The 21,567-nt window shown below is 39.9% G+C and overlaps 1 protein-coding gene and 1 pseudogene across 2 annotated transcripts; one reads left to right on the top strand and one right to left on the bottom strand.

Annotated features, from left to right (window-relative positions):
- Positions 1-7,662: 7,662 nt before the first annotated feature.
- Positions 7,663-16,339, bottom strand: chmp1a (charged multivesicular body protein 1A). Its single transcript, XM_080874499.1, has 7 exons — positions 16,208-16,339; positions 14,844-14,863; positions 14,668-14,745; positions 11,908-12,054; positions 11,633-11,761; positions 11,285-11,478; positions 7,663-9,146 (listed from the first exon to the last, which is right to left on the bottom strand). Exons 1-7 carry the CDS (start codon positions 16,212-16,214, stop codon positions 9,125-9,127), a joined length of 597 nt encoding a protein of 198 aa, XP_080730625.1. The 5' UTR covers positions 16,215-16,339; the 3' UTR covers positions 7,663-9,124.
- A 778-nt stretch (positions 16,340-17,117) lies between these two features.
- On the top strand, positions 17,118-21,567 carry LOC308392534 (charged multivesicular body protein 4b-like; annotated as a pseudogene). The gene is made up of 8 exons (XR_013974764.1): positions 17,118-17,150; positions 17,251-17,436; positions 18,368-18,464; positions 18,598-18,715; positions 18,828-18,954; positions 20,441-20,568; positions 20,796-20,922; positions 21,034-21,567. The product of XR_013974764.1 is annotated as a charged multivesicular body protein 4b-like (transcript).

The following is a 21,567-nucleotide window of genomic DNA, read 5'->3' as shown; positions in this document are numbered from 1 at the left end:
ATGTCAAAATAAAAGCTAAAAAAGAAAACTTCACTTTCACCCTTAGTAAACATAAAGCAAAAAATTTGGAATTAAAATCCATCTGAATTATATCTAATAAACACACTACTGTTTAAGTTGGGGTGTATTAGGGATCTGTTCTGACCCCCTTTTTGTTTATAATGTTAACGACAGACTGACAGAGGAGGCCAGGCAGACATTTCTGCTGACTATGATGTTCGCAGATGACATTGTTCTTCATAGTGGGAGTAGGGAGCAGGTGGAAGAGAGCCAGGAGAAATGGAGGTAGATGAATGCAAGACAGAATACAGGTGTGTAGCAGTGAAGCTGCAAGGAGCAGAGGCAGTGAACATAGTTGAGTATCAACCATCCAAAGCAGTGCACAGTCCACACGAGACGTGAAGAAGAAAGTGTAGGCAGGTGGAGACAAGTATCAGGGGGGATTTGTGACAGAAGGATGGCAGCAAGAGTGAAAAGGAAGGTTTACGAGATGACGGTCAAACCTGCTATGATGTATGGTGGGACGAACAGATAAAAATGATAAGATTTCCATTAGGAGCGACCAGGATGGATAGGGTTAGAAATGAGTACAGTACATCAGTGGCACAGCTCAGGTTGAGCAGTTTGATTTTGGGTGAAAGACTTGCTGAGAAATTTTCCTACTGAAAAACAGAATTTTGTGTGCCTGTTAAATTGCTTTATGTTACATGTTTAAAATTCTTTGTCATCTGAAAATATTAGTTAATCAGCAACTTAAAAAATGAAAAATGAATAATTAACAATGATAACACAACAACATAAAACATACTCACCAAATTCTGCCAGTTCACAGGTGTGTTATAATATAAAGCACCTTGAGGTGACTGTTGTTGTGATTTTGCGCTATATAAATAAAACTGAATTGAAAACTGAATTGAATTGTTGTTTGTAATAGGTGTTGCTGTAGTAATCGGCCCATTTAACACATGCATTTATTTTGTAAAGAAAAATCCCAGCACTTCCTGTTAGTGTTTGGGTGAGTGTGTTTACCTTAGCGCAGTCCTTCATTAAGCCAATCAGAGCGGTCTTCGGCTTCAGCTCTCCCTGCTCAGACAAACAGGGGCGGTCACATGGGAAAGAGAACATCGTGATTTGTATCCACAGGAGGGGCAGCCAGGGATTACCCACTAAACACAAGCAAAGGAGGCATTCAGACCAAAACAGCTGACCTGCTGGTATCTGTATTCAGGCAACCGGATCCTCCAGTCAAATCAAATTAAGAAAACATCTTGAAATCCAGGTATTAATATTAACAACTTATGATGGAAGCAATCATACAAATATACTATATTATTTAATTCACACATTATTGATGCATTTATTGAACTCAATCATGCTTTTCAGCAATCAAGGTAGTAAATATAATGAATTTTAGTACAAGCTTCTTTTATTATCGTCATATCATATCAAATTTATTTGTATAGCACATTTAAAGACCTAAGTACACCAAAGTGCTTTCCAGTAAAACCATGATACAGATAAAATCTGAATATAAAATCTAAATTACAGATATAAAATAATTACATAATATAAATGCAGAGCCAGATAAAAACCACACTAATTAGCCTTAAATGCCAGATTAAACAAGAACGTTTTTAAACGTGATTTAAAAGATTGGATAGAATCTGATGCGCGAATGTCAAGAGGAAGATTATTCCATAATTTGGGTGCGGCAGTGGCAAAGGCACGGTCTCCTCTGGTCTTCAGCCGAGCAGTTGACCCGATGATCTTAGAGCTCTCTTAGGGCTACACAGACAGAGGAGATCCGCTAAGTAATCGGGGGCCATATTATTTAGGATTTTATAAGTCAACAATAAGAAATTTAAAATCGATTCGATTATTAAGAAGAAACTTCTCCCATTCTGCATTTTAAGTAATTGGCTTGTGGCAAAAAAGGACTACAAAGAGTTGAAAAACAGAGTGCAGCAAAGTGACAAAAAAAATAGATGCGACGTATCTACAAATGCATGAAAAAGAAACAAAGAGACACAAAGCAACTCATGAGGTGCAAAATGTCTACAAAGAAAAGACAAAACACTCCCAAAAATATCCATGACACATAAAACAGCTTCAAAGCAATACAAAATGAAAATGGATACAAAAAAGGACTACAAAGGGATGCAAAATGACTAAATAGGCACAAAATAACTAGATAAATTTGCTAAACAATTATAAAATTACCAAAACTGGTCAAAAACAGTGGAATTATAATAAACAACCACAAAGGGATGCAAAATGACATACAAAACATTAAAGAAAGAGATACAAAAAGACTACTAAAGGCATTTAATTTGATTGCAAATATGCACAAAATGTATTAAAAAGATACAAACGGCAGATACAAATAATGAAGAAAATCTGCTATCTCTCTTTGAATTATGGTTCCTGGCGTAGGAAGTCTGTGCTGCTGAGGTCCGTGTCACAATCCCCCCTGTGTTGAGATGGGACAATGCTTTTGCATACTTTAATGCACTAAAATTAAAAAATTGTTGAAAAGTGGAATACATTCTGTTGTTTGCCATTCGAGCAGAAGGTTTAGTTGCTGCCCAGTTCACCATGAGGTTTGCTGGAAGAAAAAAAACTGACCAAAACAGTGACATTTCACACGTCAACGCCTCTCTCATTTTTTTCATAACAAGGGTGTCATGCTGAAGTGCCCCACTCCCCTGTAATGCTCTTAGTTTACTGTAAACCTTTGATCGGCTTGGGTCTAATCCAAACTAACAATAAAGGGCGATTCTTCTATTCTAAACTTTCACCCAGAGTTTCATTCAAGGCTGCCTCCTCACCTTTTATTCCAGGAGTATATTGTGACAGTGATCAATTATGCTCATTCAAACCTGCTGTCAAACAGGTTAGTGCTTATTTGTCCTACACATACGGCAGAAACCTGACACGGGCGCACATTGCAGGACTCTGGCATGAAAGAGGAAATCCCTGCTGTCGACATAACCCTGCCCGCATGTCTTTTTATAGTAACCGGCTTCTGCTGGGACTCACTCACATATTTAAAAGCCATTTTCAATTCATAACCTCCAGTTTTGCTTCCCTGTGGAAGGTGAGCAATGTCACCGCAGGCTCATCTCTCTCACCACAGGCTCATCTCTCTCACTGTGGTCAAGTCACTTCTGGGAGGGCTTGCTCATCATCTATTGTGTTTTCATGAGCTGTGCGTCCTCCTTCTGTCACCACGGCTAAGTCAAGGCTTCCAAAAAAAGAAAAGGCGGGGGAGTCCTCAGCAGAACACGCGGCGTACGCCCAGACAACCTGCTGGGGTGATCACCGTGGCCTACACTTTGACATTTCATGGAGTGACAGCCAGTTTGTTGTAGAGCTGCCAGGCACGCACATTTCCTGCCTGGCATTTGTGCCGCTCCCCCGAGCTGTCGAATTATTTATCCATGGTATGATCACTTACCTCATTACTTTATTTCACAAACACAGAGAAGGAGACAGCCAGGGAGAGTAGGAGGAAATAAAGGAAGAGGAATTGAAAAACGCCACCCATCTTTACTCTTCAGAGGGAAATTGCATTTTCTGTTCCTGATGTGGTTTCATCGGTTTACCCAGAGAGCACAGACGCCTGTATTTGCACAGTGTATGAATATTCATAAAGCCACTGTCGTGATCTGCCTTGTGCTGCAAATTAGATCACAAGCAGCCATGATGACTAATCGAAAAGCATTGTCCTGAAATGCCAAATTTGCACCAGGCAACACAACAGTAATCCTACTACGAGCAACGTACTGCCAGCAGAAGTTACAGCACTTTAATTTTGCTTTTCAAGCCTTTAATGCACAGAGGCCTAAATATTGGACATCAAGGTAACTGTATAAAAGTATAAAGCATAAAGTACACTCTCTTTCCTTTACATATCAGGACATTAAAAAAAATCATCTGGAAAAATGTGGATGTTCATTTTAGGTTTAAGGTTTTACTGTTTCCTCTTATATTTAAGGTATATAATAATAATTTTATACATTCTTATAACATTGAGCCTGTATTTGTCTTGCTTGGGCTATTGGTATTATAATAACACAGTACATTCTTCTTCTGTGACAAACACACACAAACACCAACCAACACTATGGCATGCAGTTTGACTTGCAGTGCCTACATGCCTGTCCTCTATTTACTGGCTTTACATTGTTTTATTGTCACCAGATAATTGTAATTGTCTTTCCATCGTTGTAGCTCAGTGTACAGAGTGTACAGTACAAAGTGTACAGTGCTTTACACTCCAACTGTTTGACTGAACCCATCCTTAAGGTACTCTCAGAGCACTTCATGTAGATGTACTTGATTGGATTTCACATTGCCCAGATTTGATAACCTCTGGTTGGTAAATGCCTGGGTAAGGCTGTCTGACTATAAACTCTCATTTAACCCAGTTAAAACAGCATCTTCGAGTGTTGAGGTTGCTGCAGAATTTACAGCCTGATATCATTTACATGTTATCATATCCGTTACAGGTGATGTTTTACTGCGCTGCTCTGTTACTTCATCTCTTTAACAATAACGCTTTTGTGTCAGTGGGTTTATCAACATCTGAAGCTGTCTGTCCCATTAACATCACAAACTTGTTCTTATGCTAGCAGAACAGTTCTCCTAAGGTAACCTCAATGCAAAAAGCATGTAAAGTGCGAAGAAATGATTGGATGCTGAGCATGAAGTACAAGTTACATTCAGTATTTTGACCTACGGCAGGCAGAGAGGTACAACAAAAATGAACTTTAACATGAGGTTTCCTGCAATAGTGATAGAAAGAGGTTTTCTCTGTATGTAAAATACCAGCACTTTGTCTAAGTGAAATGCAGCCATTATTCATTTTCCTAGCAGCAAGTAACCATTTGCTGTTATTACGGAGGGGTAATGCATCCTTAGCAGAGAATGAAGTCACCTTCCTCTGTGATGTTTTAGTCCCAGTTTTCTCTCCTTTTAGCTTCGGTGGACATTCTAAGTACCTCCCCACCGTTATGAACTAAGAGAGTCACCTCCTGCACTGTATATTCAGAACCCATAGAGGTCAGGTGGAGGTGAGCTATCAGATTTTCATCCAAAGAAGTAGACGTGTCCTTTGGCTAATAAGTTTCAATCTGGCTTTTCTAAGGTGTCCTTTGGTGGTTAGGCTGCACACACACTGTCCTTTCAAACTCATCATTTTTCTCTGTGCAAGGTTACTTGATGGTTATCAAGTAGAGGACAACGGGGTAAGGTGATCCACCACCAGTCTCTAGATAATCATACATGTTATTTGAACCTAATTTAATAGTTGTAGTATTTTGTAGTGCCTAAAAGTACTTTTTAATACCTAAAACTAATCAAGTTGTTTGTATTGCCTAAACAAATCCAAGCAGTTTTGGGTATCTAAAGCTAACCAATTACTTTTTAAAGTAAAGTGAAAATCAAGTAAAGACAGAAACAACTGGGAAAAAGCAGCCAGTATGTTGCAGGACAGCTGGTGCATAAAGCCAGTGGTATCAAAGGAAACCGTGAGGGCAGAGGTGGGATACAAGAAAAATGGATACATCAAATCGAGGACTGAGATCCCACTCGAGTGCATCTTTGAACATCATGAATGGCGACTTCAAAAGAAGAAAGCCTCAGTGTGACTGTGTAGGTTCTCAGTCATCCAGGTCATGGTAATCTCAGGAGTTTGCAAAGAAAAGCAGTGGAGACTGTCAGAAAACGACTACAGCAAAACAGCTGCTTGGAAAACAGAACCAGCTTTACTCCCGATCCCATTTGCACACTGTCGGACCTCTGCCTTAACACCATATATTTTAAGGGTCTTATACAGACAAAAACATGTATGTGCCACGGGCCTCCCGGTGTTGCATATTGTAGCCAACCTTTACATGGAGGAAATGGAAAGTAAGGCTCTTGAATCTTTCAAAGTGACAGCACCCAGCTACTGTCACAGATACCTGAATGACACCTGGGTCAAAATCCAAACCCAAGAAGTAGAAACTTTAACCAGGGAGGATACAAAAGGTAATAGTTTGAAATTTCTGGACTGTGCTGTGTGCAGTGAGGAGAATGAAACCTCAACACTGAAGTTTATCAGGAGCCCACACACACAGCCCAGTACCTACTGTTTGACCGGGAAGAAAGTGTTCCCGAAAGAGAAAGAAAAGGAACACGCACATGTAAAGAAAACTCTTAAAACACGTAGTTATCCTAACTGGGCTTTCATCACTGTACAGAAGATCAGACACCAACCAGGGAGAATCATAATGTGTTAATAGACCTCTCTGCATTTAATCATATCTGTTATTAACCTCTGTCTCTCTTCCACAGCATGTCTTTATCCTGTTTTCCTTCTCTCACCCCAACCGGTCACAGCAGATGGCCCCGCCCCTCCCTGAGCCTGGTTCTGCCAGAGGTTTCTTCCTGTTAAAAGGGAGTTTTTCCTTCCCACTGTCACCAAAGTGCTTGCTCATAGGGGGTCATATGATTGTTGGGTTTTTCTCTGTACCTATGAAGCGCCTTGAGGCGACTTTTGTTGTGATTTGGTGCTATATAAATAAAATTGAATTGAATTCAAACAAAACAACACTGTCATCCTTTATGTAGGTTTATCAGAGAAACTCAGGTGATTCTTCACCAAGCACAACATCCCAGTGTACTGCAGAGCCAACAACAGCTGTACATCTGCACCTAAAGGTCAAAGGTCACTCTTTCAAGGATGCCAATGCTCACATTTTGGACCAAGAAGACAAATGTTTGAAAGAGGAATGAAAGAAGCCATCTATGTACATTGTGAACGACCATCTTTGAACAGAGGGCGGGGCTTACAACATAAACGGTCTGCCATCTATAATCCCGTTTTAAGATCCCTTCCCAGAGGCCTTAACGCCCACTCACAACTTGCCTCAGTTGAGCTTTATAGGTCACAGGGTGAGGCAAAATCTCACAATGGTTTCACACGAAACCTCTGCTGCTAATGACCAACACCCCTTTTCACACCTTGGCTCACGATCAATAATAGGTCAACAACCCTCAAACGGGACAACTCCCACTTGTGTTTAAATACCTAGGATTGTATTTGATCAATTTGATCCTAGAACTTAAAAAGCTTCTCAGATGACAGGTGAAACGTCCTCCAGAAACTTAAACAAGTCCAGTCGCTTTTCTTTCCAAGCTCCTTAAATCCTCAGTGCCTTGTGAAAAGGTTTTCACACATCTCACTAGAAATTCAGTATTTTTGCTTCATTACAGACTAGGCATGCTCATGATTTTGGAATAATTTTCTTTAAGTTAAAAATAAATATATGAAAACATATCTTCTTTATTTTTTTAAACCGCAGACACCACATAAAAGAGGGACATAGCTGCCGTTTCACTGTTGGTTTTTACACGTCGGCACGCAGCAAACCTTTATCAGTGGCTGCGTTTGGAAGAGAAGACTTGAGTAATGCTGACGTCATGCCCTCATCACTACAGTTCCCAATTTTGCAGTTTGGTGCGCTGACACAGAATGATAAACATTTTCACAATCAACTTTGAGGTTCAAAGTATGTCCCTCGATAAGCAGGCAGATGAGTAAAGTTTGTGCAGTGGAAAGAAACCTCTGACCTTCATGCTAACGCATCACCACAAACCACAAACAACAAGCATGGGTCGGCGTAATAGGGTATGACTTTATTTTCACAAGATAAATATACAAAACAAAAGTGCTGCAGAGTATGAGGAACCAGAGTATAAATAAACCCTCCTGTTAAAATGGAGAAGAAACTGAAAACATTATACCGAGGGTGAAGCTTCTCTGTTATAGGTGGAGGTCTTGCTTCTTCCAGTTCGCCCGCGTGATGTCTACACTCAAAGAAGGAAACACCAAAACAAGCCAAAGCCCTCAACAAGTCAACGCTGAGCTACGAGCGTTCAAAACAAAAAATGGGAAGCAGTCTCCTGATATCTTGTTAACACATTCTGACGCTGTTGTACATTTTATTTTAAAACGGCTCCTAATCTAAACCCTCCTCCAGTTCATTTCCTGCGTAACCAAAAAGCAAATGTGTGGTTTGCAAGGCAAATTAGGAGTTCATCACATGCCTGCACATCTGATGTGACTACTCTCCTGAAACCATTCAGGGTGGAACGGAGACAGATGGGGGACGATCGTGTTATTTTGAAATACAGAAGCGTACGAAAATATCTCAATGCCACTAAAAATCAAAAGCTCAGCCTTAAAAACCACAAAAGAGATCTGGCTACAGAGACGCAGATAATAAATGTAAACCTGAGGCCCTGCTGTTCACAGACAGCGTAGAAGTTGGCTGGAACAGGACAAAAGAATCTCAGGCTCTGCTGGCAGGAAGAGCAACGGAAAATTCCTCTCTCGCCTTCTAAACAACAGACTGTCCATCAGGCACTGGCGGAGAAGCACCTATGCAAGCATCTGCATTCCAAATAAGGCGTTCAAAGCAAAAAAAGTCTGAATACAGGCATGAGAAACAATCCAAAATAAATCCTGAATAAAAATAAAATAGGAAAATATCACCCTGAAACAAAGATTGTCCTTTGTTGTTTGCAGTGTTACACAAATGAAGATTGGAAAATCTGACAAAGGAAGGAGTTCAGTGGGGTAGTGTTTCCAAAGTCTATTGTCAACTGATATTTCCTTTCCTATCACTTCCAAAGAATTTAAACCCTTTCTGACCCCCACCCAACCCCCATATAATCAATACAACTACTCTTTAAAACTCATCATTTTGTAAAAGGTGTTTTTGGTTTTTTTATAAATCTTCAACCTGAAAGCCCGTGATTCGACAAAGGGGATGAAAAGGGGAAGGAAGAAGGGTGAAGGTAAAATGAGATTCCAGCGGGGAATAACAGAGGAAGATGGATCGAAAAGGGAAGGTGAGCCAGAGAGAGACGCCCGTGCCTTCTCAGGTGCTGCTTCTTCTGCTGTGTGTTTGTGTGTACTTATTTATAGAGCAGACGGGGGAAGGTTGGTAAATCAATAGGCTCATTAAGTCCTCCCAGTAGGAACAGTTCAATAGAAACACACACAGCTCTCGTTGCCGCCATCTTTGAAGTTGTCTGTTTCCACGCAGCCCCGTCGCCTCTCCTGCAGCAGCTTTTAGTTCCGTAGAGCCGCCAACCTGGAAGAAAAATATGAGGAAAGTTAAAGGTCTTTGTAACATATAGAAGCCTTAAAAACATGTTTCCCTGTCAGTGTTTCAGCGCTCGCACCATTGACAGGGAAAAACCTACAGATATACTATAAGTAATGCTGGAATGCACAATTATTTTCATTGTGCATTGCAGGTCACTCATTATTTCACCGTAACACCTTTAAATATCATTTCTGCTTGGCAAACGTTTCCCAGCATACTTTTTATCATATCCAGTCAGAAAGTTCTGAGACTTCTGCTGTGAACAAACAGAGAGTGAAACAATTAGCTGCGTCCAACAGGTGCCTGCAGTAACTCGTGTAACCACCGCCAGGTGTGCTTTTATGATTTGCACAGTACAGCATGGAGGAAGGTTCTGGGTGTGAATTGACCCGTCAGTTGAGGCCTCTCTGTGTGGAGATGATGATGTTCAGGTCACAGGATCCTGAATATTAAAGTGAATGGCTGTGCGTGCAATGTGATGGGCTGGTGGGCAATGCAGAACTGGATAAGTGGTTAAAATAATGGTTGCATACAAAATAAATATTGACCAGGAATAAAACATGAGAAGTTACACACTTGTAAAGAAATGATAAAGATTGTGTTTTTATTATTACAGTTTCATCTTCTCATTGTTATGTTCGTGTGCGGTTCCTTGTTTATGAAGTGGTGTGACAAAGTTTTCTAACATCAGAAAACATTTTCTTTAAAATTGACCTTAAATTCTGGAAATTTATGATTTTTTCTTAGAAAATCAAACCTAACGTTGTGTTAAAGCTGATAAAATGAGCGTTAGCACTTGTAAAAGACTTAATTTTTTTTCCAGAAACAATTACTTGGATGATACCACAATCAAACATTAAATCAACTCTCACTAACAAGATGCACAAACAGTGTTTCATCCTGGCTGCACGTTTTCCTGCCAGAAACCTGTCGCTCACAGGACGACAGCAACACCTTTATATGTTTATAACACCTATGCCTGGCTGGTGTGTGAAACTATTCCTGTTGTGTCCTAATCATGCTGTCTCGGAATAACTTGATGTCAGATACAAGGACTGCCACAACAGCACGCAGAGAAATCATTTAAACTCAAGTCAACAAATTATTTTATGCAGCGTTTACTGGCCTGGGAGATACAGTTAACTCCTATACAAAAAGAAAAAGATGCAATCTAAAAGGTTGAAGCGATGTTGAATTGCTTGCTCTGTTCAACTACTGGTCACTTTTGGTTCATTTAATAGAAAAATCTGCTTGTTTTTTTACTTTTCAGCCCACATTATCGCCCATCTGCAGACCTACAGTAATGACTAAGTAACTAACTAGTACTAAAAACAAGGAGACAACAATTTTCTACACTTGGAAGCTTCAAAGCAGAATTCCATTTTCTTTCAAAAGCTGATTTGATTATTCTGATGAGTCATATCTGAACTGAACATACTGTGCCTTTCTTGTTCCCTCATGACTTTGCAACCGCAACAGCAGTGTTCAGTGTGGGGGCAGGGACTTGTGGAGTAATCTGATTTCCTGATCTCGTGCTCTGTTGTAAACACAGAAGCGCGGGATTGTGTGTAACTTATTAAGTTTTTGCCAGAGTATGAAAACCAGGTGAGGAGGGGGAGGATTCAGTGAGTAAGGGAAACGCGGAGGACACTTTGAAGTTTCTTCTTATCAGAAGTTATAACACAGCTGCAGGGGCTGAAATAAGACACATGTAATGTCTTTTTTTAATTTACGCCAGACTCAAACAGGTGTTGCACAGCTCCATACCCAGCTCCTGCACAAATATGGTTCTAATTTGTTGTATAATGCTACGATTTGTTCCAGACGCATCAGGTGTGTGGGTTAATGGGAGGATGCATGGGTTAGGAGAAACTGGCAGGCCAGCTACCTGTCTGCAGATGACTGACACCATTTTGTCACAGAATATAAAAAGAGCTAAAATGGTGCTATCACAGTGCAGAGGAAATACTGCAAAAAGATATTTGCACCGTGTGTGTTGTTTACATTTAATAAGCAGTCATTGCTGTGGTGTTTTTTGGCATTTAAACAGATAATTGTTTGAGGTTTGTACATAGAGCCATAGCTACTGGGGACATGTTTAACTTATAGAATCTGGTTCCTACCGTCGAGACAGCTGGTCCTCCTTATCCTGGCTCCGTGAGCTCTCTGCGCCCACTGAGGTAGCCCCGGCAGGCAGCTGGTTGAGCTGGTCCATCACCTCCAGGCCGTTCTGTTCTGCTATTTGGTGGATCAGGTCATCCACCTGCTCCTGAGGCGTGGTCAGCGTCATTGCTGAGCTCATGGAATCCTCCATGACCTGGTGCACAAAAAAAAGAGGTGAGGAGAGAACAAAGGGAATGTGAGGTCAGAGAGTGCAAAGCTGGGTTTGACTTATTACATCCTCTAGCGCTACTGTGGAATTTTAAAAAGCATGAAAAAGTGCTCTACAAACAAAGAGTGAAGGCACTCACTGAGGTGTGGACATCGAGGTTCTGGACTTGGCTTTCAAACTTATCCATGACTGCAGAGACCTTCTGGAGATCCATGGAGTTCAGAGCTTTGTCCAGCGCCTTGGTGACCTGACCCATGCTTTTGGTCACCTGTTGGAAAGTAAAGAAAAGGCATTTGTAACATACGTCTCATACACACTTTGTGATATGAAAATAGTTGATTTAGAATCTTTCATTTCAACATGGAAAAATATGTCTTTGATTCAAACTGTTGAGCTGACTGAACACTAACTTACGCCTTTCATGGTAACAGCGGTCTGGACTTTAGAGGCCACGGCATCGACTCGAGACGCCATGCGCAGCCAGTTAAGGCCTTCGTTCTTTTTCCTGATGGCATTCTCCGCGTAAACTCTGGCACATTCCACATTTTTCTGTTGCAAAGCCTGTTGATGAGACAAAGATGCTGTTAACACTTTTCAGCTTCAGAATAATCCTTTGTTTATGTGCACAGACAGGGTGGATACATCCTAGGACTGATACACAGAACATCACTAGGTAAATTTTACTGTAGACACTCCACATACAAGCGACAAATGAACTAGAACAATTACAGGAATTACAGCCATAAATGTAACTAAACAATTGTTTACTAAAAATATACTTAGCTTTGCAAGTTTGGCTCAGTGTTAGCACAGCATAGACGCTGCAGGTTCAATAATATCAAAGACATAATCAGCAATAACCTTGCATCTTTACTGTGTATTCCTGTGTTCTTCCTCATACACCATAACTAACAACTCAATAAATTAGCATTTGTTTTTCTTTGGAATGTGCTCAATTCACACCAATGTCTGTTAAAAGTCCAAATGTTTATGATGTTACTGTGATCCTGGTTGTATAATTATGAAATGTATAATAAACAGCAACCATCTCTGTTGTGATTAGAGTGACCCAACCTTACACGTGATCCACCTCATTTAAAACACAAATAATTTACAGCAGAACAGATTGCATGAAGTTGGCAATAATCATATTTCTTTCAGCAGTGGTAACAGGAAACAGCAGCAGCATCAAAGAGCAAACTTCCATCTTTCCTCATTTCAAATGCATGTCAGCTTTTCAACAAAGCAAAGCAGGAGGGAAACCTGTCATGACTGAACAGTGAAATATTTCTGACGTTTCAGATAATAAAAGCTTTGTCATGTCAGAACCCCGTTGCTCGAGAATGCGTTTGAATAGCACTTCTGTATTCTCTACGGCAAACATACATTCTAATTGGGACAGACCTGCCCAATACCTAAAACTAGCTGAGCTAGTGTTGTACTGCCACCTGCTGGTTCATGTGTGCCACTCCACGTGTCAGCAGACTGGTAAAATGATCAGCATAACTACACCACGATCACTGAATTGTAAGATTGTGTTTCTGTTTTTTCCAGTTTCAGTTTAATTTCACTGAGTTTTCTTGACTGAGTCGGAGGTTTCTTTTTGTTGGATTGTTATTAGATTAGGGGTGTTGTTAGGGAGTAAAAAGTACTCATTAGGTCAGGTAGTTAGTAGTAGTTAGTAAGTGTTGAATGTTATTTTATTCAGTTCAATATCATTTGTATTTATATTTATTAACTGCATGTATTTACATTGACTAATAATCAGAAGAACCTACAATATGTTTACTTTTTATTTTTTTCCCTTGAGTCTTGTCTTTAGGTCTATAGTTAAACTCACTTCACATTTTCAGTTATTGCTTTAATAATAATGGCCTCAATACTGAGTCACAAAATAAAATTACTAATAAATATTTCAAAAAGGTAAAAAAAAAAAAAAAAAAAAAAAAGCTTTTTATACTTTCATACTTTTTATTGGACCCTGTCATCACTGTCTGCCAGCTGTTTTACCACCTGAGCAAAAGGCTACGAACTACAGTTCCTTTTGCTGGGTCACCCATCAATCAAAGCAGTTTCACTTAAATTGAACCACTGGAAATGGCAGCAAATAACTTGGTCTCTGTCTTCAGTAATTAGTGAGGATTTCACTTGTGCAGAAATTGATATTAAATTCATTGATTTTGAGTAAGTTCTCACAAACATTGTGGTAAAAATCTAGGAGAGTAACGAGTTTAGAAACACACAAATCAGTTCATCTGACACTAAAAGTGAGTGATCACATAGTTCTTAACTCACACATTTGATGCAAACACTAACTAAAGCGCTGATTCTTTACCAGAAGATTTTTATTTATTGCATGAAAAGTCGCTGGATATTTGCTGCATGAATAGGCCGCTGTACACAGGTTGCTAAAAAGAGCTTGGTGAGTATTTTCTGGATCATTTGCATTTTTGTTAAGTGCTAATGATGTCCAGTTAAAATAAATTTTAAAAAAAAAATCTCCTCCATGGAGTAGTCTTTCTACTCACTGACTCATCATCTTCCATTTACTACAACACACAGCCACACCCAAAGCTTATTAGCAGACGCTACTGCACAACTGCACAGATCACAAAGCACAAAGCATTACGTCACAAGCATTACCTCATATCATGTCAAAAAAAGAAAGCAGAAAAATGCAGATAGGCTCCCTTAATGTTGATGATAACAGACTGGATGTTTTACATTGCTCACATCTGCTAAACTTAGAGCTGATGACGAAGAGATGGTGTTTCCGATTATTGTACTTCAAATCTAACATTAAAACAGGCTCCTGTTTGTTTTGTCTGTGCTATCCAAATTTCCACTTACACTGACATTGTTGTCTGCTGGAAGTCACTTGCTATTGAAAGGGAGTTCTTCATCACCACCCTTACCAAGTGGTGCTCACAGGCAATAATCTGACTGCTGGGGTTCTCCCTCTAATACTGTACAGGGTTTACTTTACAATACAATAAAGCACCCTATGATGACTTAGAACTAGTAAACGGATGCCAATAAAAGTAAAGAGCAGACATACAGACATTTCATTTTGTCTGTATTAGAATGATGACATGTGTGGAGCAAGAAAGATGTATACAGTGTACTGTGGGACCGTTTGGCCCTTACGTCACCCCAGCTAATTGGCCTGCTTACCTTCTTGACCTTTGCCTGCTCTTTTTCAGAATCCTTCTCTGCCTTCTTGGCCAGCCTCTCCAGCTGCTTGGAAGTGAACTGTGATCCACAGAGAAAAAATGTGAATACATTAATAAATATCCCACTTTAAGTTATCTGTTGTCTGATATAGGTTTAAGATTTTCACTGGAACATACCTTTAACTGAAAGAGTGTTTCTGTGAAGAGATGGTGAGAGACAGAGTCAGACATTTGGAGTGTATATAACATAAACTGTCACATAGACTATATGGACAAACGTGCTGGGCACCTTACTACACATTACATCTACAGGAGCTGCTTGCCATTGAACCCCATACCATGCAGTTCCCAAAACAGTTTATGTGCTAATGTTAATGCCAGAGGGACACTGGAGATAGTTATTTAGTTAGCAGAGCGTTGACGACTTTTACATCAATGGGCCACAGCCCTCTGCAAACCCATTATTTATGTGGTCTGCCACTGAGTGGTTGTGATTCCTAAACTCCAATTTTACAAAAATACCACTTCAAGCAGATCGTGGAATATCTAAGAGAGAAGAAATTTCACAAACTGGCATTGTGTTAAAGTACGCACTCGAATTCAGTGAGCTATTTAGAACGATCACGTTGGGCAGTTTCTGTCTCTGGCTTAGCACCACAATAGGTATTGTGCTTATCATATATTATATAAATTATCAAAAGTTCACATTAAACAAGATCAAAGTTTTAAATAAGTGTAAGTATATGTCCAGCTACACACTATGAACCAAAAGCTCAGGCTTCATATTGCTTTAATTAAACACTCAAATTCAGGCAGGTTTTTTTTTTCCGACCTTTGGATCTGTATGATGTCATCGAGAACAGCCTGCAGTTTTATTTAACCGATGTCACATAATAAATCATAGTAAGTATAGTAAGTATCAAGTATAACAAGTCTACTTTAACAACAATGATAATGTAGAAAACAGCGGACGGTTGTAGATACCGGAAATACATTTATATATTTATTTTAAGTTCATTTTTTCCCAAATCAAGCCAACTGAACCAAATGTCTGAGTTATATTTATATCTGTAAGAACAGGTACATGCATAAATATAAGTTAAAGAAACACATCTTGAGCGTTTAAGCAGGCAAGAGGAAGCTCTTTTGTTTTTGTTTTTTTAAACTTTTATAGCGATGACTTGTATCTAACAGGACCGGGGGAGAACGATGAAATGTGTCTCCGTCTGTCAAAGTTGTTCCAATCAAATTCTGGCTGCTGTATCACATTCCTACTGTAGAAGTCACTGCTAAGAAAAGACTCTGGCACAGCCCAATAAAACCAAAGGCCCATTTAATAATGAGTCCGTAAACTCAGTGGACGTCAAATGTGATAAACGGAAAAACCCCCAACAAAAAACAGGTCAGACAGCTAACCCGGCTAACCACACACCCAAGCTAAAGCGCTAATTTTAGCTATCTAACGTAGTCTGTCGCTTTGGCTAAAATAAAGAACCAAAGGCTACTCAGACAGACAATTCAGAAGTTAACACACGACATACCATCCATGTCCAAGTGAAGATGATACCAGGAGACGACTAAGAAGTTATTTGTAGCGCCTCTACAAGGTAGTCCTGAGTTGTTTTGGTAACACCGTGGATCTTCCTGGTTCAACAGTAGTCACGTGATTCGAATTCTTCTTCTTCTTCTCCTTCCTCGCCCATTCTTCGAAGGTGGCATCTTGCCTCAAGTGAAATGCTGCCACCTATTATCATAACTAGATACAGCAAACTGCATAGCATAGAGCAAAGGTTTTTAGCCACACTTCGTTTCTCTACATTTCTTTTCTGCTTTTTCACTCATTTTCACTTCAGTTCTTGTACCTGAAGATCTTCATATTATATATTTTATATATTTTTATATAATATACATAAAAATATATTAACACTGACCTGTGAGTCATTCAGTCATAAAAATGCACCTGACTCAAGAGACGAATCATTGTTGTCACATATCAGATAACTTAGCAAAGAACCAATTTCAAAGAACAAAATCTATCTACAATCTATCTGTCTATCTGCATATTTCAAAAGTATATGGTTATATGTTTTATCAAATGTATTCTCTCCAATAAACAACAACAAAACAAATAGTTTAAGGTAGTGGATACAAAGCTAAAAGAAATTTAAAATACAGTTGAAATAGGTAAATAGGTGATCTACACTGGAAATCAGTTTTCCTAACAAGTTATGGATAGGTGAAATAGCTATCTAGAAGTCGATAAATAAAAAATTAATAAATAAATAGCAGACAAATGGTGGCTAAACTCAAAGTCAAAGATGAACATTTGAAATTAAAAGATAAAAATAACTGAGAAAACTAATGATAATTATGTATTGTATCACCCCTAATTTTCTTTATATTTTTCTACAGTGATATTCAATGGTGATCACCTGTTTCTGCAGCACAGGGATGTGTTTTCTTTTGAAAGAGGTCTCCAACTTGGTACATAAGGACTCAGTTGACTACAGTTTCAAATTGCAGATAATCAAGACACGAAGAACTGCAGAGTCAAAGCCTGAAGCTGTTTTGCACGTCTGTCAAGCTCACAGGCACATCTCTGTTTGATTTCAATAGCGGGAAAAGGTGGAGAAGGAGCCCTGTGTTAATGAGTGGATGGAGAAGCTTCCAGCCAGAGGAGAGCTGCTGGTGAAGAAGAAAGAATTTATGAAGAAGAAAATTGACCACCTAGAGTTTTTTGCCAAGAAAAACAGCACAATAAACAGAAGAGGTGAGCTATTTTACAGAAAAATATATTTCTTTAAATAAAGAAAGAAAAGAAACGGGTAGGCAAGCAATAAAACATCAGTCTTAGCTAGCTAAAAGCTAATTAGCTAGGTATTAAACTAACTATCGTTAGCCACACAACTATGAAACAAGAACTAAAACTGGTTATACATTTATTTTGACTTGTTAAAAGTAATGTAAAAGAAGATGAACGTAGTAAAAAAAGTACTGGAAAGGTTCAAATGAATTATATGTTTGTGCAGATACCTCAACACATATACTTGAGTCATACTCTACTCTTTCTACTCTTTCTACTCTTTCTACTCTTTCTAGTCCCTGTCAGAACTATTGCTGTCTTGCTGCAACATTTTGGCTCAACTGAAGGCTTTTCATGGAGTTTTTAGAACATCCTGAATTACAGTAGTCCAGCCTAGAATTAATAAATGCATGAACTAGTTTTTCATCATCAGGATGCAGGATGTTAGAGATATTGTGCAAATGTTAGAAAGCAGTCCTACATATGTGTTGCATTGAAAGACATATCCTGGTCAGAAATGACTCCAAGATTACTCAAAGTGTTAGTGGAGGCCAAGGTAATGCCATCCAGAGTTAGTGTCTGTGCTATTGGCCTATAATTAGTTAAGACTGCTGGGTTTGGCTTTTAAAGTAATGGTTTAACTACTGCCAGCTTGAAGGTCTGTAGTACATAGCTGATTATTAGAGCTAGGTTCATCATATTTAAGATTGAAGCATTAATTAATGGTAGGACTTCTTTGAGCAAAATGTTTATGAACCATAGATCCATCTATTAACTAAACCTCACAGTTTTACAGTCTCTATTTTGGGGGTTTTCTGTTTAAAAAAATACTGAAAAAGCAAAGTTAAATCTATTCCTGCTCATGTGCTGTTTTTGTTTCACCGTGCTCTCCTACCAGCGGCTCTGCAGGCGCTAAGAAGAAAGAAGTTCTACGAGAAACACATCAATTACATTGACTGCGCTTTAAAAGCCATGAGAGCCATTTACGAACACATGTGAGGAGAAACACTACAGGAATGTGTGAAATAAAGCTATGTATGAATGAGAAAGAAGTCTGTCATGGCCTTTGAATGCTGAGTACTAAGATAATTTAAAAAAAACAAAGAAACTGTCTGCTGGCTGTTGCAGAGAAATCATTAACAAGGTGAGTGACCTGATGAAGGATATTGCAGAGGAGGAGGATGAGACTGGAGGCATGCTAGAGAGCCTCTGCACACCTGTGGGCTTTGAAGGGGAATTTAATGAGGTAAGAATGATCTTAATTTTTTGAAGACTTCTGCGATTGCACTGATTCTGTGTACCAGAGTTGTCACTTGTTGTGTGCCTGTTGCTGTGTCTCTGTGTGTTTTTTTTCTCAGGGTGAGCTGCTGGCAGAGCTGGAGAAACTGGAAAAGAATGTGGACGAAAACCTCTTTGAGGCGGATGAAGCAGAGGACGGGAACCCTTGTCCCAAAGTGCTGACCACTACTTTGCCTTCCCATCGTGGTAAGACTTGTTGGGAGAGCTTCGACTTTATTCTTGCAGTTGGCTGTGGTGTCTGTGAATTCATGGAGGTTGTGCAGGGATTTATTTTCTTCCCCAAAGCCAAGATGAACAAAAATAACACAAACCTGTCAGGAAAGGTGTTTTACCTCAAACTCAAACTGTGGATGTCTGTGAATGTTCTCAGTCATCCAGGTCATCGTAGTCAAAGGAGCTTGCAAAGAAAAGCATCTGGACTTCTTTAAGTTACTTGAAGACGTTTCACCTCTCATCCGAGAAGCTTCTTCAGTTCTAAGGTCAAATGGTGGAGAGTCCCAGATATAAACCTAGTGGGAGTATCCCCCCACAGAGGGACAAAAGGACCCCCTGATGATCCTCTAATCCCCTGAGCCAAGGTGTGAAACTGGGCGTGGGTCCCAATCAGCCAGAGTTTCGGGTGAGCTCATTGTGAAACCTGGCCCCACCTTCTCATGCGAATTCCTGAGGTCAGATGGCCCAGGATGTGAGTGGGCGTTAAGGCGTCTGGGGAGGGATCTCAAAACTGGATTATAGATGGCAGAGAGTTGGTGTTGTAAACCACCGCCTCTGTTCAAAGATGGTCGTTCACAGTGGACATAGATGGCTTCTTTCACTCCTCTTTCAAACCATCTGTCCTCTCTGTCCAAAATGTGAACATTGGCATCCTCGAAAGAGTGTCCTTTATCCTTAAGATGCAGATGGACTGCTGAGTCTTGTCCCCAGACAAAAACTGGTTCACCCGAAAGACAAAACGCCAAAATACAGACTTAACAATGTGGTGTATGCTGTACAGTGCAGCGAGGAATGCCCAGAGCTCTACATCGGAGAGACCAAACAGCCACTTCACAAGCGCATGGCACAACACAGAAGAGCCACCTCCACAGGACAAGACTCAGCAGTCCATCTGCATCTTAAGGATAAAGGACACTCTTTCGAGGATGCCAATGTTCACATTTTGGACAGAGAGGACAGATGGTTTGAAAGAGGAGTGAAAGAAGCCATCTATGTCCACTGTGAGCGACCATCTTTGAACAGAGGCGGTGGTTTATGACACCAACTCTCTGCCATCTATAATCCAGTTTTGAGATCCCTCCCCAGACACCTTAACGCCCACTCACATACTGGGCCATCTGACCTCAGGAATTCGCATGAGAAGGTGGGGCCAGGTTTCACAATGATCTCACCCGAAACTCTGGCTGATTGGGACCCACACCCAGTTTCACACCTTGGCTCAGGCGATTAGAGGATCATCAGGGGGTCCTTTTGTCCCTCTGTGGGGGGTCACTCCCACTAGGTTTATATTTGGGACTCTCCACCATTTGACCTTAGAACTGAAGAAGCTTCTCAGATGAGAGGTGAAACGTCTTCAAGCAACTTAAAGAAGTCCAGACGCTTTTCTTTGCAAGCTCCTTTGTCAAACTGTGGATGTTTCAGGCGAATAGATGAATGTGTTGACCACTACTGTCTTCAGGGTTTTGCAGAGAAATCATCACCAAGGTCAATGACCCGATCAAGGACATTATTGAGGAACAAGACGTGACCGAAGACTTGCTAGACAGCCTCTACACAGCTGTGAGATTTGAAGTGGAATTTAATGAGGTAAGGATGATTTTAATGTTTTTTTGGAGCTTTTGTTTTTGCAGTGATTCTTGGTTTGTCTGATATCTAGAGTCTGCTTACATTATTGGCATTTGCCTGATGTGGCTCAGTGTGATTTGCTGAATCATTATTATTTTTAAGTCAGGTTTTCCGCTTCTGTGACACTTCTTGACACTTGCTGAGCTGCTGTGTGCCTATTGCTGTCTCTCTCTCTCTGTCTGTCTCAGGATGAGCTGATGGAAGAGCTGGAGAAGCTCCAAAAGAATCTGGATGAAAGCTTCAATGATTCGGATGGAGAAGAAGCTGGGGTCCTTTGTCCCAAAGTGTTGACCACTGGATCACATTCCCATCCCGGTAAGAATTCCCAGGAGAGCTTTTTCATGATTCCTGCGGTTTGCTGTGGTGTCTACAAATTCACGCAGGTTGCTCAGGGTTTTGTTTTGTTTTGTTTTTTCTTCCTCAAAGTCAACACGGACGAAGAAAACATTGAAGATGATTTAGAGTATCTTCGACGTTGGGCGACTGCACCTCGTGAACGCACCATCAGTTACAACATTTAGAAGAGGCGAGGGAAGCACAGAAAGGAATAAATGGGCAGCAGTTTATTGTATTTGTTCATGAGTGTTTGTTTTTTTAATTTAATTTTCATGGACATTTGACTTTCTACCTACTCCAGAGATGCCAGTGAACATGTTGATGTTTATACACAGGACACTACAGAGACTTCAGAATTCAAATTGTAAAATTAAGTATTATGAACACATCCTTATAGTACCATCATTAGTACAACACTACTGGCTTGATAACTAATTGATGTTATGACTTTGATGTTATCTGAACTCACTGAAACTAAGCTACTTTTGCTTTCTTTAAACACAAAACAAAACTCACCAATGACTCCCAGCACATAAGTGTTGCATGTGTTTGCTGTCTTTGAGTCTCACCCTGTTACCTCTGTTACCTGTTGTGTTCTCTTCTTCGAAGACTGTTTCAAAAATA

The sequence above is a fragment of the Rhamphochromis sp. 'chilingali' genome (genome assembly GCF_963969265.1).
Source record: "Rhamphochromis sp. 'chilingali' genome assembly, chromosome: 2".
NCBI lineage: Eukaryota > Metazoa > Chordata > Actinopteri > Cichliformes > Cichlidae > Rhamphochromis > Rhamphochromis sp. 'chilingali'.
This window is presented reverse-complemented; position numbering and strand designations above follow the sequence as displayed.

Bases quoted from the DNA above. Each gene is read 5' to 3' on its own strand.
- chmp1a (XM_080874499.1), bottom strand. The intron at 11,762-11,907 runs GTAAGTTAGTGT...ACTTTCCAACAG, and splicing joins CCGCTGTTACCATGAAAGGC to GTGACCAAAAGCATGGGTCA. The intron at 9,147-11,284 runs GTAGGAACCAGA...TTTTTCTTCCAG, and splicing joins GAGGACCAGCTGTCTCGACG to GTTGGCGGCTCTACGGAACT.